A 12,864-nucleotide genomic window follows, 5' to 3' on the forward strand; every position below is an offset into this window, starting at 1 on the left:
AGCGGTGCGCAATTCTCCCTTTCCTCTCCCTCTCATCCTTTTCTCTTTCTGGCTTTCGTTGCAAATCAAGCCGCCTTAGCGGGATTACCGCGGCGCAGCATCCCGGCAGAGGGAAAACTTCGACGAGCTTTATGATCGAGATTTTCATAAGGCAGAGAAGTCCGGACGTCGACTCCGGCCGGCGGTCAGGAGGAGAGGGAGAGAGAGAGAGAGAGAGAGAGGGGGGGAACCAAGCAGATAGTAGGTAGAAAATATTTCAAGGACGAAAGAAGAGTGTGCCCCAGACGCGGATCCGGAAGTTCGGTCGTGATTTAAGCGACCGCACTTCGAAAGTCGCGGAAACATAAAAAGCGGACGTTCCCTCGGCCCGCGAGAGACGGTTTATTAAGCTGTGTACGCTACAGCGTTACCTAAAACTACCTGGAGGTTCTTGCGTGTTGTGCCGGGCTATTCCAATGACGTTTCTCGTGGTACAAGCGCGTTCTGATTGCACTCTTTTGTTATACGAAACGCTGAACAACAATTCGGGACGAAAAAATTAAAATTCCCATTTTACCGCAAACAATTTTCATTAATGTAAAACAGTTTAATGTTAATTACACATTAGCGTAAAACTTTTATATTGCGTGATGATTACGTTTGCGCCCAAATTTACTGCAACCAATTATGAAGCTAATTGTGCTTTTAATATGTCGACGTAATTTTAAAATGCATCCTCAGTGCCATTCAAAGATGTGTAAAACAATATTGTTATGCAAATTAGGATCGTTAGAATATCATGGCTCCTAATCGACATCTCGTCGAGTTTGAGAAATTTTCTCCAATTTTCCTAAATTTACGATAAATGTCGGTCGGTCTCTCAGCGAATCCATTCAACTAATGGTTACATAACATACTTCACGTATGAGGATGCAACATGAGCATCGTATAGGTAATAAAATCAACATTTCGCTTGCACACGGTTAAAATGGCTGATTTAAAATGCAGAATTTCGCTGGCTGTGCGCAAAATCCGCTGAGAATTTTGGATCGCTTGATTTCGCCATTACTCTACATGAGATTCACGCGTTACCACCGCGAGATATCGCCGCCTTCATCAGTCACGAGTAAACATTGGTGACCGCTGATTTACTAATTGGTCCCGTACATCTGAGCCTAGCCTTTGGATATCCGGGCATACAATCGCTATAGAGGCGCTAATACGGCCGCAAATAGCACTGGTAAATTGTCAGTCCTGCGATTAATCGAATTTGATTGAATCTTCGCGTGAAACTCTCGTTTGTGTAGACGCAACCGAAATTTTATATGATCGCTTGTTTGTGTACGTTGCGATAAATTTAGCGTCGCAATTTGTATTTGGTGTAAGGCCTTTTGTGCAGATATTGTAAATTTTTGCAAAAGGAATTGATCGAAGAAGGTATTCTCGATTGTCCGAACATGTACCTCGGGAAATATTGTACTACGCAAATTATGGCTATTTGATAATTTATTTTAATTTATAAACAAGACTCTAGGATGAAGTGGTTAAAGTTTTATCATGTTTAACTATCTGCAGCGCCGCACATCGGATATTCAACTTAATGTCGCTTGGTGTGGTCGAGGATAATTGCATCAGCGCTTTGCGGTGCTCCCAAGGGGTAAGACGTACCCTATTTTATGACAAAAATCATAGGATTTCCGACAATAACGTTCTTTATATGGCACTTATCATATTAATTATGTAAAATGTAGTATGTGTTCTGTAAAAATAGCAAATGGCGCAAGTGACTGGAAGGCATACATGATATTTCTATTGCACGCGTTTAAGTTACTGCCTAACGAACTCGTTTTACATAAATGTCAAAGTAAAAACTTTCAAAAAGTTCAAAACGGGTCTCGCGGACGCAAATTTCTCGTAATGCACGAGAAAGCTCGCGATATACGATTTCGCATATCGAGAATTCGCAAGCGCGCGACCGCCGTCGTCATCCTATCGAAATTGGATTTTCTCTTCTTCGGCTATTACCCTTGACTGCGAGTTAATCTATCAACGTCAGTCGCGTTATTCGTTATTACTAACGCTCGGATTCAAAAGCTCAGCCAATATTACGTGGCCAATGTTATGCAGCTCGGCGGTAGCATGGCACGTGTAAAAGTTCCATTATCGCCTCCTATAATCAATAGGAGAATTCCGAAGGGCAGTCGGCTTTCGCGGATACAAAAGATATCATGACTATCTAGAACCGATTCTCCTTGAAAAATACTGCCTTAACTTAAAAATCTAAAAGACATTTTTTATAAATGATTATTTTGGGACTTAAAAAATGAGACAATCACTCAAAGTTGATACTTATATCTGATGTCTAATAATTATCATCGGTAAAAATTATCATCAACAGTAAAAATATCAGACTATATTTTATACATACTCGTATATTCTAACTACAATGTATTTTCTTACATGCTTTACGTATTCATGTAGAAGAAATATAATTCCATAGAAATAATAATGAAAATAGAAATATTTTTGAAATATTATATTTTTGGAAAATCTAAATAGGTACATACAAAATTTTATGAATATCACGATTCTCTAAAAAACTTAAAAGTACAATAAAAAAGAAATAGAAGTGTTCGAGGGAATAGGTGCTGGTCCAAGTGCGCTAAATATTCAAAACATTCTTGTAAATTGTGTCTTGTTAATCTCTCATCCTGACTATCATGTTAAGAATTTGGAATCCGTTGTTAGAATATTATTGGATAATGACTATTCTTTGCAATTTATTTTTTCGACAATAGCTGAAAGATTAAAAACTTTGGCTAATAAAAAAATATGAAGACATTAATCCTAACAACAATAACAATAATAATAATAACAACGATCATTAAAACATGGTTTACAATTCCTTATGTAGGTCCATCGTCCGAGAAATTTTAAAAACGTCATCAAAGTCACGGTTTCCGTTGTATTCTCTTAGAGTATGAATAAATTGGGTAATATTATTGATTATCAGAGCACAAAAAGATCCATTAACCGCGACTTGTAAAAAGAACGTTATCTATAAAATCTTTTGTAAGGACTGTGATACGACTTATGTTGGACAAATGGAAAGACAATTGAAAACAAGAATTTTATATTAATAGAAATACAACAATACATTCTATGTAATTAGATCATAGGTTGCATCATAGTCAAGATTTCTGTTGAGAAGATGTCAAAATTTTGGATGTTGAACGAAATTACAATAAAAGACCGATATCAGAGACAGATTAATATAAAACAACAGAATAATAACATTAATCTGAAAACAGACACAGAACTGCTAAAGGTTTGTTCGCGTCACAAGCTCCAACATGCTCCAACATGCTTCTATCATAGCGCCTATTCACTCTATCAAGTGCGTTGGAGTGAGTAAGATCTATGGTAGGAGCATATTGGAACATGTTGGAGTATGCGACGCGAACAAACTTCAAGTATTCTCGTATATTATACTAGAAATTAAAATGCCTATAACGGTCGAAGCTGGATCTTTAATGCTTAAATAAATCAATCTTGAATTATTCTACAGGATGTTCCAAAAGTAACGGTAAATCTTTCGCATAGGGGCAGAATGGATTAAACTGAGAAGAAATATTCTCTACCATTTTGCAATTTTCGCAATAGTTAACAAGATTATTAATTGCTAAAAATTGCCGAAAAAATGGTTTTTAATCATTTTTTACTCAAATACTATCAACTTTACAGAAAAACTGCAAGAGACAAAAATTATTTATTTTCTTCTCATAGAACTCTGAGAACTTTTTCAGAATTTTTTAGCAACTTTTTAGTACTGCATTTTCTTATTATTACACTGAAAAAAAAGATTGGCTGCTGCAACAAATTAGATGGTAAAAATATCCTCTCTAGTCAAAGGTGGCAATGATCTCTCTAGGAGTCTCGTGAGTCGAAAGGCTCAAAAAACAATGTGACACTACTAAGCGGCTGGTCCACGCAGACCGGTCGTCGCACGAGCCCGGTTTAGAGACACTATAATAAGAGACTGGCATAAGTTCTAGTTGGATAGAAAATGGCGTTTACAGGACAGTAAGTCATAGGACGCGTTCGCAACTAGGATGGAAAAGCAAAAAAAGTAGGAAAGCAGAAGCCAATCAGAATTCGGGCTGTACTATCATCTATTACCAGCACGACTTTTGATTGGTTTCTGCCATTCTATATCCAGCCAATCAAAAATTAGCCCATCTATGCCAGTCTCTTATTATAGTGTCTCTAGCCCGGTTTGCCGTACGGCGCCATCGTGAAGAAGATGTCTTTAAGGTCAGGTCAACGTTACCTAAAATTGTTTAAGTGGAACTTCTTTTTATTACACATCCTTGTAGCTGACTTCAAGACCTTTTTAAAACACTATAATAATAATATTATTTTTCATTAAGTATTTTCCAAGTTATAAGGCTTCAAAATAACAGTACTGCTGACATTTGCATTATTCAAGATAACCAACGGTTAAACCTCTGTTGTTCGAAATCATGACCTTGATATTATATGCTAAGATCAAAATCATTGGAGGTTGTTCCTCCAATTATTTTTAATTTTTGCACAAAAGTTCATTTTTACATTAAAAATAAAAATAAGAGGACAACTTTCAATAGCCTTAACTTTGACATATGATGTCAAGTTAATGATTTTGAACAATATTCAAAAGATTTTAGCCATCAGTCGGACACCTTGGATAATGCAAATGCTTATAACTTTGAAATCTCGTAACTTGGGAAATACTTAATAAAAAATACCATTGTTATAGTGTTTCAAAAAGGTCTTGAGAAGTTAACCACAAGAATATAGGTTTAATAAAAAATGGAAAGTTCCATTTAAAAAATTTCAATTAACCTTGACCTGATCTTAAGTACATCTTCTCAAGGTCAACTAAGGTAATTAACTTCTCTGCCCTTTGAAGCCATAAAACTTTTGTTTGACACAATTTTGTTTTAAAGTTACAGATTTTGAGAAAATCGACTGTATAAATTAAAATGGTTTGTCCTGAATCGTATTTTTTTTCATCGAAGTATAGCAGGTTCGACTATGATGTCTATGGATCATTCAACAACATGTAATTGTTACTGACCCGCGCGTGTCTGTGTTGGAACATTGTTTCAAACCATCGCGTATACCATGTTCGATGAACATGACCATGTCAATGTCGGTAAGAAGTTCAAAACTGATGCACGTATGTTTCAACATCGCGCCCCATGTAAAACCCGATACAGTATAATAGTACGCGGGATCAAGTCCATAACTAGTTATGCAACTATCACAAAAGTTTTCAGATATGTTAGCCAACAAGATGGCAGATGTTTTAAAGATATAGATCGCTATAGTCACCGAGCATTTGGATGAACTTCTGCCACATGTACACAGCGTGCGTAAAATAACGACAGTAGTCACTGCAACTTGCACCGACCTAGGCATCAGACAGTGGGTTGAGTGTTCTCAATCTCTGCCGAGAGAGTTCTCTGTCGCCGAACGCCGCCTCTCGCGTGGACCTTCGACGTATCAAGGGAAAACGCATTCCGCGCCACGATCGCGCTCGCGTCATGTGTCATTGGTGTATACCTGCGTTTCCGCAAAGCAATCAACTATGCTATACGTAGCGTAGCTGAGACGCGCCCCGCGCTCCGTGCCGCGATACATCGGCCGAAATACCGCGCGCTAAACCACGTGCCAATTCTCCGCGTACCAAACTGCGAGAAAACAGCGACACACACACACGCACGCGCAAACACACACACACACACACAAATTAAAATCCTAAACACCGTCATAATGACTTACCACGTACATTTTAAACTTATGCAAGCACTCAGTGCCACATCTCGCCGCGTTATATCAGCATCTCGTGAAAATATGGAGTGTATCATCGATATCGTCTTTCATTGAAAAGCCTCTGGCAATTTCATCCCTTCTCTTGCTGTCAATTTACTTCCGCGGGTCATCGTTTCGAGAGTCGCTTTCTTTTCCCGTCTCTTTTCTCCCCCCTCTCTCTCTCTCTCTCTCTTTCTTTTTTTTCCCGAGACGCTGATGCTCGTTTTCGCTGAAAAATGAGCGCTTCTTGCGGCAGTGCGGTCGTTCGTCGAATTGCGAGTCGTAAATTAGCTCGCGTTTCAAACGGATGTTGGCGGAGGGGAAAAAATACGTTCTAGTGCAGAAATCCATCCCCTTTGGATAAATGCACAGGGGGAGGAGATAGGTTGTGTAGGTGTGCTGTGCGGAAGTGAAAGAAATTCAACCTCTTCGAGCTCAAGTACGAACGCCGTTTGATTCTTTTCGTTGATCCTTACCGCGCGATGTTCTTGCATCAATCTCCGGTCAAATTTCGGCGTGCTCTCGAACTCGATCAGCGTCGAACGAACTGTTGCACATATAGACGGTTACAAATTTCTTCCGAAGAATTTGTTCAAAAGGGAAAACACGAACTGTTGCTTTATATACGGTGTATGAAGATTCGTCAATCATTTTTTATTCATGTTACTGCCGATCGTGAAAAATCGGGCATTAGAAAATGCGATATTTATTTCCCGAATGATATACGGAAGATTGATTTTGCTGAAGTACCCAAAAATTTAGCTAGAAACACGATACACTATAAAAAGTGCAGTGCTTAAAATGCTTACATTTAAAACACATTTTTCAAAACAAATGTTTAATAATAAAAAATATTTTAGCTTTAAATGTTTTAGTGTTTTAAATCTAAACACTATATAATATTAACTATAATAGTATTTAAAATGCTAAAAAGTATTTATTTTTTCTTCTAATCGAGAAAAGATATTTTATTACAACAGTTGAAAGTTTACTTCTTTCGCACATCGAAAAACGAAATACTTTATCGATATTAAATGTTTACGAAGATGAAACATTTTGAAACATAAGACATACTTATTGCGCTAAAAAACATTTTTACAACGCTAAAAATATCAAAACACGAGACATGGTGTCATGTTGTAAGATTGTCTTGTAAAGAAGATCAGCGCCAATCTGTATACAGGGTGATTCAGAATAACCTCGTGTTCTTGTAAAGACATGTTCCTGACTGAATTCTGAGATGATTTTTCCTCTACGAAAATTTTATTCGACGCCTATTTTATGAGTTATTAAAAGATAAAGTTAGCGAATTACGGGCCGCGTACAGAAGGTAAGCAGGGACGGCGCACTCACCGTCCGACGCGAGCGATCACGAAGGGCACTTGTTGCGATTAGCTATATAAGAAAATAGAGTTATTCTGTTTCACATATAATTACACACACACACTCTCTCTCTCTCTCTCTCTCTCTCTCTCTCTCTCTCTCTCTCTTTCGTACTTACCTTCTACACGCGGCTCGTAATTCACTAACTTAATCTTTTAATAACCCAAAAAGTAAGCGTCGGATAAAATTTTTATGTAGGAAAGATTGTCTCAGAATTTAGTCAGAAATACGTCTTTACAAGGATACGGGGTTGTTCTGAATCACTCTGTATATTGTGGTCAGCAAAATAACAAATTAAATAAAATAAAATTAATCTTTATAGAAATCTTTACAGGAATTAAACATTATCTAAAATCTTTGGCGTTTACAAAACACTTTTTAAAACTAAATATTTTTGAGTGTTTCCAAATAATATACTTTATAAAATTAAACATTTGGTAATTATACAGTTTAGGGGAGCCCTCCTCTCCCAATGATCTTGACCTTGACATATATTGTCAAAGTCATCGCCCTGAGTGACCTTGAGGAATTTTTACCCATCGGACATTACTCGTTATGACGTTTCTTCGTTACGACATTTCTACTATATAAAATCAAAATTTTCTGCTTTAAAATGAATTTCCTGCTTTAAAAATATTATTTTCTTACATAATTTTTGTTCAGAAAATGTTTTTTCTGCTTTATTCTGCATACACTGTATAACATCTTCAATAAGGAAAGAAAATAAAATGTAAGTAATATTAATTTGCAAAGAAATTTAATTAGCATGAAATGAATACATGGAACTCGTAATGTCGAAAAAAGTATGAGTTCGATCATTGTAAATGACGACTTTTCACGCAATGACTTTAGTACAAGTTTCATTTTAAATGAAGAGTCGTTGTAAAATCAAATTTTCTGCTTTAGAACAAAGATTATATAAGAAAATAATGTTTTTAAAGCAGGATATTCATTTTAAAACAGAAAATTTTGATTTTATATAGCAGAAATGAGACATTATTTCTTAATAATCTAAACTTTTTTGTTTATAACTTTTTAACAAGTAACGTCCGATGGCTAAAACTTTCTCAAGGTTACTCAGGTCAGGATTATGACCTTGACAATGTATGTCAAGATCAAAGTCATTTGGGAGGGGGCTCCCCTAAACTGCATAATTACCAAAACATTTTTAAATATTTAAAAAAATATTACCAAAATAATATATATATATATTGTGGAGGAAACGGCAGGGATACAAAGCGACAGCCAGGAAACCTCGTGAAGATAATACCACTCTTAAGTTAATTCAATGCATATTTCAAAATTTAGAGTACACCTTGCTTTAACTTAAACTCGGAATTAACAAGCCAAAGTTAAGCCACGCGACAGAAAACTGAACTATTATAGCGGCGATTAAGTCTCTTTGATTTCTTCGCTGCTGGATGCAATCGAGATAATTGAGTCGTGTATTACGGAAATAAAAGCGTCAAACCGAGCGTTATAATGGAAAATCTACATACACGACTGTTACTCAAAGTACGCTTTGGAAGCAAGAAATAAAAAATTTTAATATCTTAAAATTAAATACCTTCTTTTATAAGCGTATAAAATAATACTGAAAATAATTCTGTTTGGCTATGAAGTAATTAGAGAAGAAGGTGGTATTATAATCAGTGTACATACCTATTGTGGTCTCCCTTAATATCTCCGCTATTATATAGCGAATCCTAATGATTACTTATGGAATTATTAGTTCAGTAGCTCGTCGTTACATCATGTTAATATTACCAATACTCAATAGCCAGCACTTATTATAACGCATTTTTATTTTCAAGTATTTCGAAACGTTTCTGAGGCACACTTTAGCATTTAATTACACTTAATTCCCCCCCCATTTTTCTTAAACTTAAGCATATTATCACACGAATATATGTATTTTTGAATGTGTTATTTGCTATTTAACATTTTATTTAACTGTATATATTTTTAGTTATGCAAATTTAAACATACCATGGCATTTTGCTAATGTGATCATCAATGGATATTAATTACTCACAATCTCTTTTTCGAGATTTTCATATCAAAATAATTATTTGATAATCAATTGTATAGCTCTACGGTTAATCTATAGTTTATATTACGTGTACTATTTTTAGTACTGAGCAGCTTATATGCAGAAGTTATGTGAATGTATTGGTATATTATACATTCATTTGCATACATTTTAAAATGTTTTACTTTTTTGTTAATTTTGTAACCAAATACTGTTTTCTAAACAAAATTAATATTTTAAGGCAATTTTTATAAGGCCACATTACCACCCATTTTTCTTCGAGTCATTATGCAATGTCGCCACATTTTTATTAATAGTATCCTAAGTAGTAAATATTTCGTAACTCTGAGTCCAGAATCGATTTAACAACTTTTTAACGAATGTAATTGTCAAGTTTTAAACTTAAATATTGATTAATAACAAAGTTATTGTGTAAAATGTAACTGGGGGTGTCATAATACTACCTTCTCCTCTATATATAACGTTCAAACTGATTATTATAATAGAATATCAAAACTTTTTGTAACAATGCTCATCATTCGTGAGTTCCCTACATGGTTATTTTGGTCCAAGAAAATTATTTATTCATAGATCCGTATGTATCTAAATTTGTAGATACTAACGAAGTCATTCTTTCCGTGTATACTTCCACGTGAATGAAATGAATAAAAATGAATGGACTAAGAAAATTATTTTTATTAACTATTTTATTATTTTATTTTTATTAATTAGTTATATTATAACTTTGATGTTACGTTCTATTACAATTTTTCTTTTAAAAACAATCGGCGCGAAGCTCTTATTAAATATATAGGCTTCAATTTCATTAGTGCAAATCTTAGCAAGGAAACTCATCGCGGCGACATAATCGGTTGCTTCTGCATGCAATGAGGAAAAGCCTGGACGCAATTTAATATTACTAAGAAACTGCATAAATAACGCACTTAAATACCCCTGCTACTTCGAAACGCACTCCATGATAATGAACTTTTGCAATATCCGCACAACATGCTGCATTAATAACTTCAGTATTGTACTAGAATAAGGCACTTACGTTCGTCCCCGCATAAAAAATGCGGAAAGAACTCTTGTAGTTCGACGGCAACTTCGAACCACCTCAGTAAGTGATTACCGATACAGCACCTGAGGGTTCTCGCTTAAGGTTCTCCAAGGGACCTCACAGGTATCTATACCTCTCTAGTGGAGAGATTGGAAGTTAGTTTTAACGTGTCGTATATGCGCTGCTTACGTTTATGCATTTGCGCCGTTATACTAAATGCACCAAGTCGTTTCAATGCGCTGGTTACTGCAAACTTTTGAGAAACGCTCGATGCGGAAACGCCGCCGGCGTCAACATTTGGATGGAATCTCAGTTTCTCGGGAATCTCGCCATTTGTTGCGAGCGAGATCGGGAACAAATAGCAGCGCTATTGCAATATCTAACGTAATGTGTCCGCTTAAATATTTGATTTATCTGAAATCGATACACGGCAACGATGGATTTGACTCTGTCCCCTGTGAACGAACATTTTGCGAAAGTCTTATATATATGTTAAAGCCATTCGATAAAAGTACTAGTTTTTTTCTTCTTAGTTTTATTTCATCTGTCGCGTTATTCATATTTGATTTATCTATCTATGTCTTTAGTCAAGCGGTTAAAATGTGATTATGGTTACTGAATTATTTCATGAATGATGATGAGTTTATTCTGAAGATAATATAATAAGCGATTAATATCAGTTGAAAATTTTATAAGTATTTAAAGTGATTAACGATACATTGTCATTTCAAATTTATTATGAATTATAGTACAATCTGAAAACTAGTACGTGGAATGAAATTCCATGTTTGCTTTTCATCGTGACATCCTCAAATATTTATTGCTCTCAATAATTAATGTACAATCTAATGCGAAACCTAATTTTGCACAATAATGATTAATTATTCGTGATTATTCTAATAACAGTTAGTATTGCTTTGATTATCGTATTACGTACATATATGCGGAAATTTATTCTAAATGCTTCTGGCAATAAAATAAATACATATCGCAACTATTATATGTAGATTAAATTGGCTTGTTATTAAATTAATCCATACTTTTATTCTCTAGCATTTTTTCTTATCCATCTATTAAAGTATTTACAGAGTATTACGGAAAGAACGATTTTGCTAAAGTTTTTAAAAATTTAGATAGATACAAATTTGAAAATAATTTTGTTGGACCCATCCAAATAATTATGTAAAAAATTCAAGCATGATGAGAGCAATATTACAGTGTTGACATCTAACAATTAATTTAAGCGTCTTATATAATTATTTTGATAGTTCAACAAAATTTATTTTCAAATCTATATCTAATTTTTAAATCCTATAAAAATACTTCAACAAAATCGTCCTTTCCATGTAATGTTACATCGATTCTAAATTCGTAAAAAAATCTATGATTAAAATGAAGGTACACAGTAAAAAAGTTTGTGTTAAATGTAACACATTTCACATGTCCCAAACAGTCCACCCAAATTTTTGTGTTAATTTAATATAAGACGAATATCTCAGAAAGTAACACAAATATTTCTTTTTATGTAAAAAACTAACACAAGAAGCGTAATATTTTAACACAATTTAAAAATAAATTTTATGTTAAATTTACACATTTATAATGTCAAATACTAAAATTAGATGCTGTTTTTACATTTTTTGTTTAGGCAATGCCTTTGTGATATTTAATATATGCAATATATGGATTTAACAGATATTTATTGTTACAAAGAGAAAATAACACAAAATACCATATCTGTATCTTTTTATATATATTATATAAAATATGTGACTAGTCATACAGAACATTTTTTCAGTAAAATTAACATTTATGATATATTAAACAACACACACATTTCATTCATTTGTTCTTGGAATTTATGTTTTAAAGCAACATTATTTTTATGTTATTTGTTTACTTATCTCTAAATTTTGTTATTTTAACAATGAGAAATGTTAAATTTTAATTTAACACAAAATATTCAAATAACATAATTATATTATGTTAAATTAAAACTCGGATATATTAAAAATTCAATACAAAAATTTTAGCAAGGATTTGTTTTAATATAAATGTACAAAATGTTTTTTACTGTATATGGTGCCGTTATTTTATTATAGGTTATTGTGCCGTATATTTCTCATACACATAAGTTCCTCGAGAAAACGAAAGAGGAAAGAGAAAGCCGGAAAAGGGGTAGGAGGGAGGGAGAGAGGTTGAGAGAGAGAGAGAGAGAGAGAGAGAGAGAGAGAGAGAGAGAGAGAGAGAGCGCAGACGGCGATGTAAATTTTCCAATCGCTGCATCCCTGACCACCTAGTCTCCGTCTGCAAAATAATTTATATGTATGCGGCTTTCTTGGGTTTCAGGGGAACATCCGGCGGCCATGCAGCACGGGAACTCCAGTAACAGCGGCGCAGCCACGCGGACACTCGCGTTGCTCCTGTTGCTCCTGCACGCCGGTTCCTTCGCGAGGTGACTGGTCGATCACGAGACGTTGCAGTAAGAGAGTAACGGCCGATAGTTTCACCCAAACAAGATCGGGGCGACGACGAGGGTGGTGCGGAAGAGGAG

At 34.8% G+C, this 12,864-nt stretch overlaps 1 protein-coding gene across 1 annotated transcript in view; it reads left to right on the plus strand.

Moving 5' to 3' along the window:
* The window catches only part of LOC108723620 (defective proboscis extension response 3), a 147,770-nt gene extending 134,912 nt beyond the window's left edge, over positions 1 to 12,858 (plus strand). Inside the window, exon 6 of the mRNA XM_018449511.1 lies at positions 12,660 to 12,858. Coding sequence (XP_018305013.1) covers positions 12,660 to 12,769 — 110 coding nt within the window. The 3' untranslated portion in view covers positions 12,770 to 12,858. The remainder of the gene's footprint in view (positions 1 to 12,659) is intronic.
* The last annotated feature ends 6 nt before the right edge of the window (positions 12,859 to 12,864 follow it).

The sequence above is a fragment of the Mycetomoellerius zeteki genome, unplaced genomic scaffold (genome assembly GCF_001594055.1).
Source record: "Mycetomoellerius zeteki isolate Tzet28-1 unplaced genomic scaffold, Tzet1.0 scaffold106, whole genome shotgun sequence".
In the NCBI taxonomy this organism is placed as follows: domain Eukaryota; kingdom Metazoa; phylum Arthropoda; class Insecta; order Hymenoptera; family Formicidae; genus Mycetomoellerius; species Mycetomoellerius zeteki.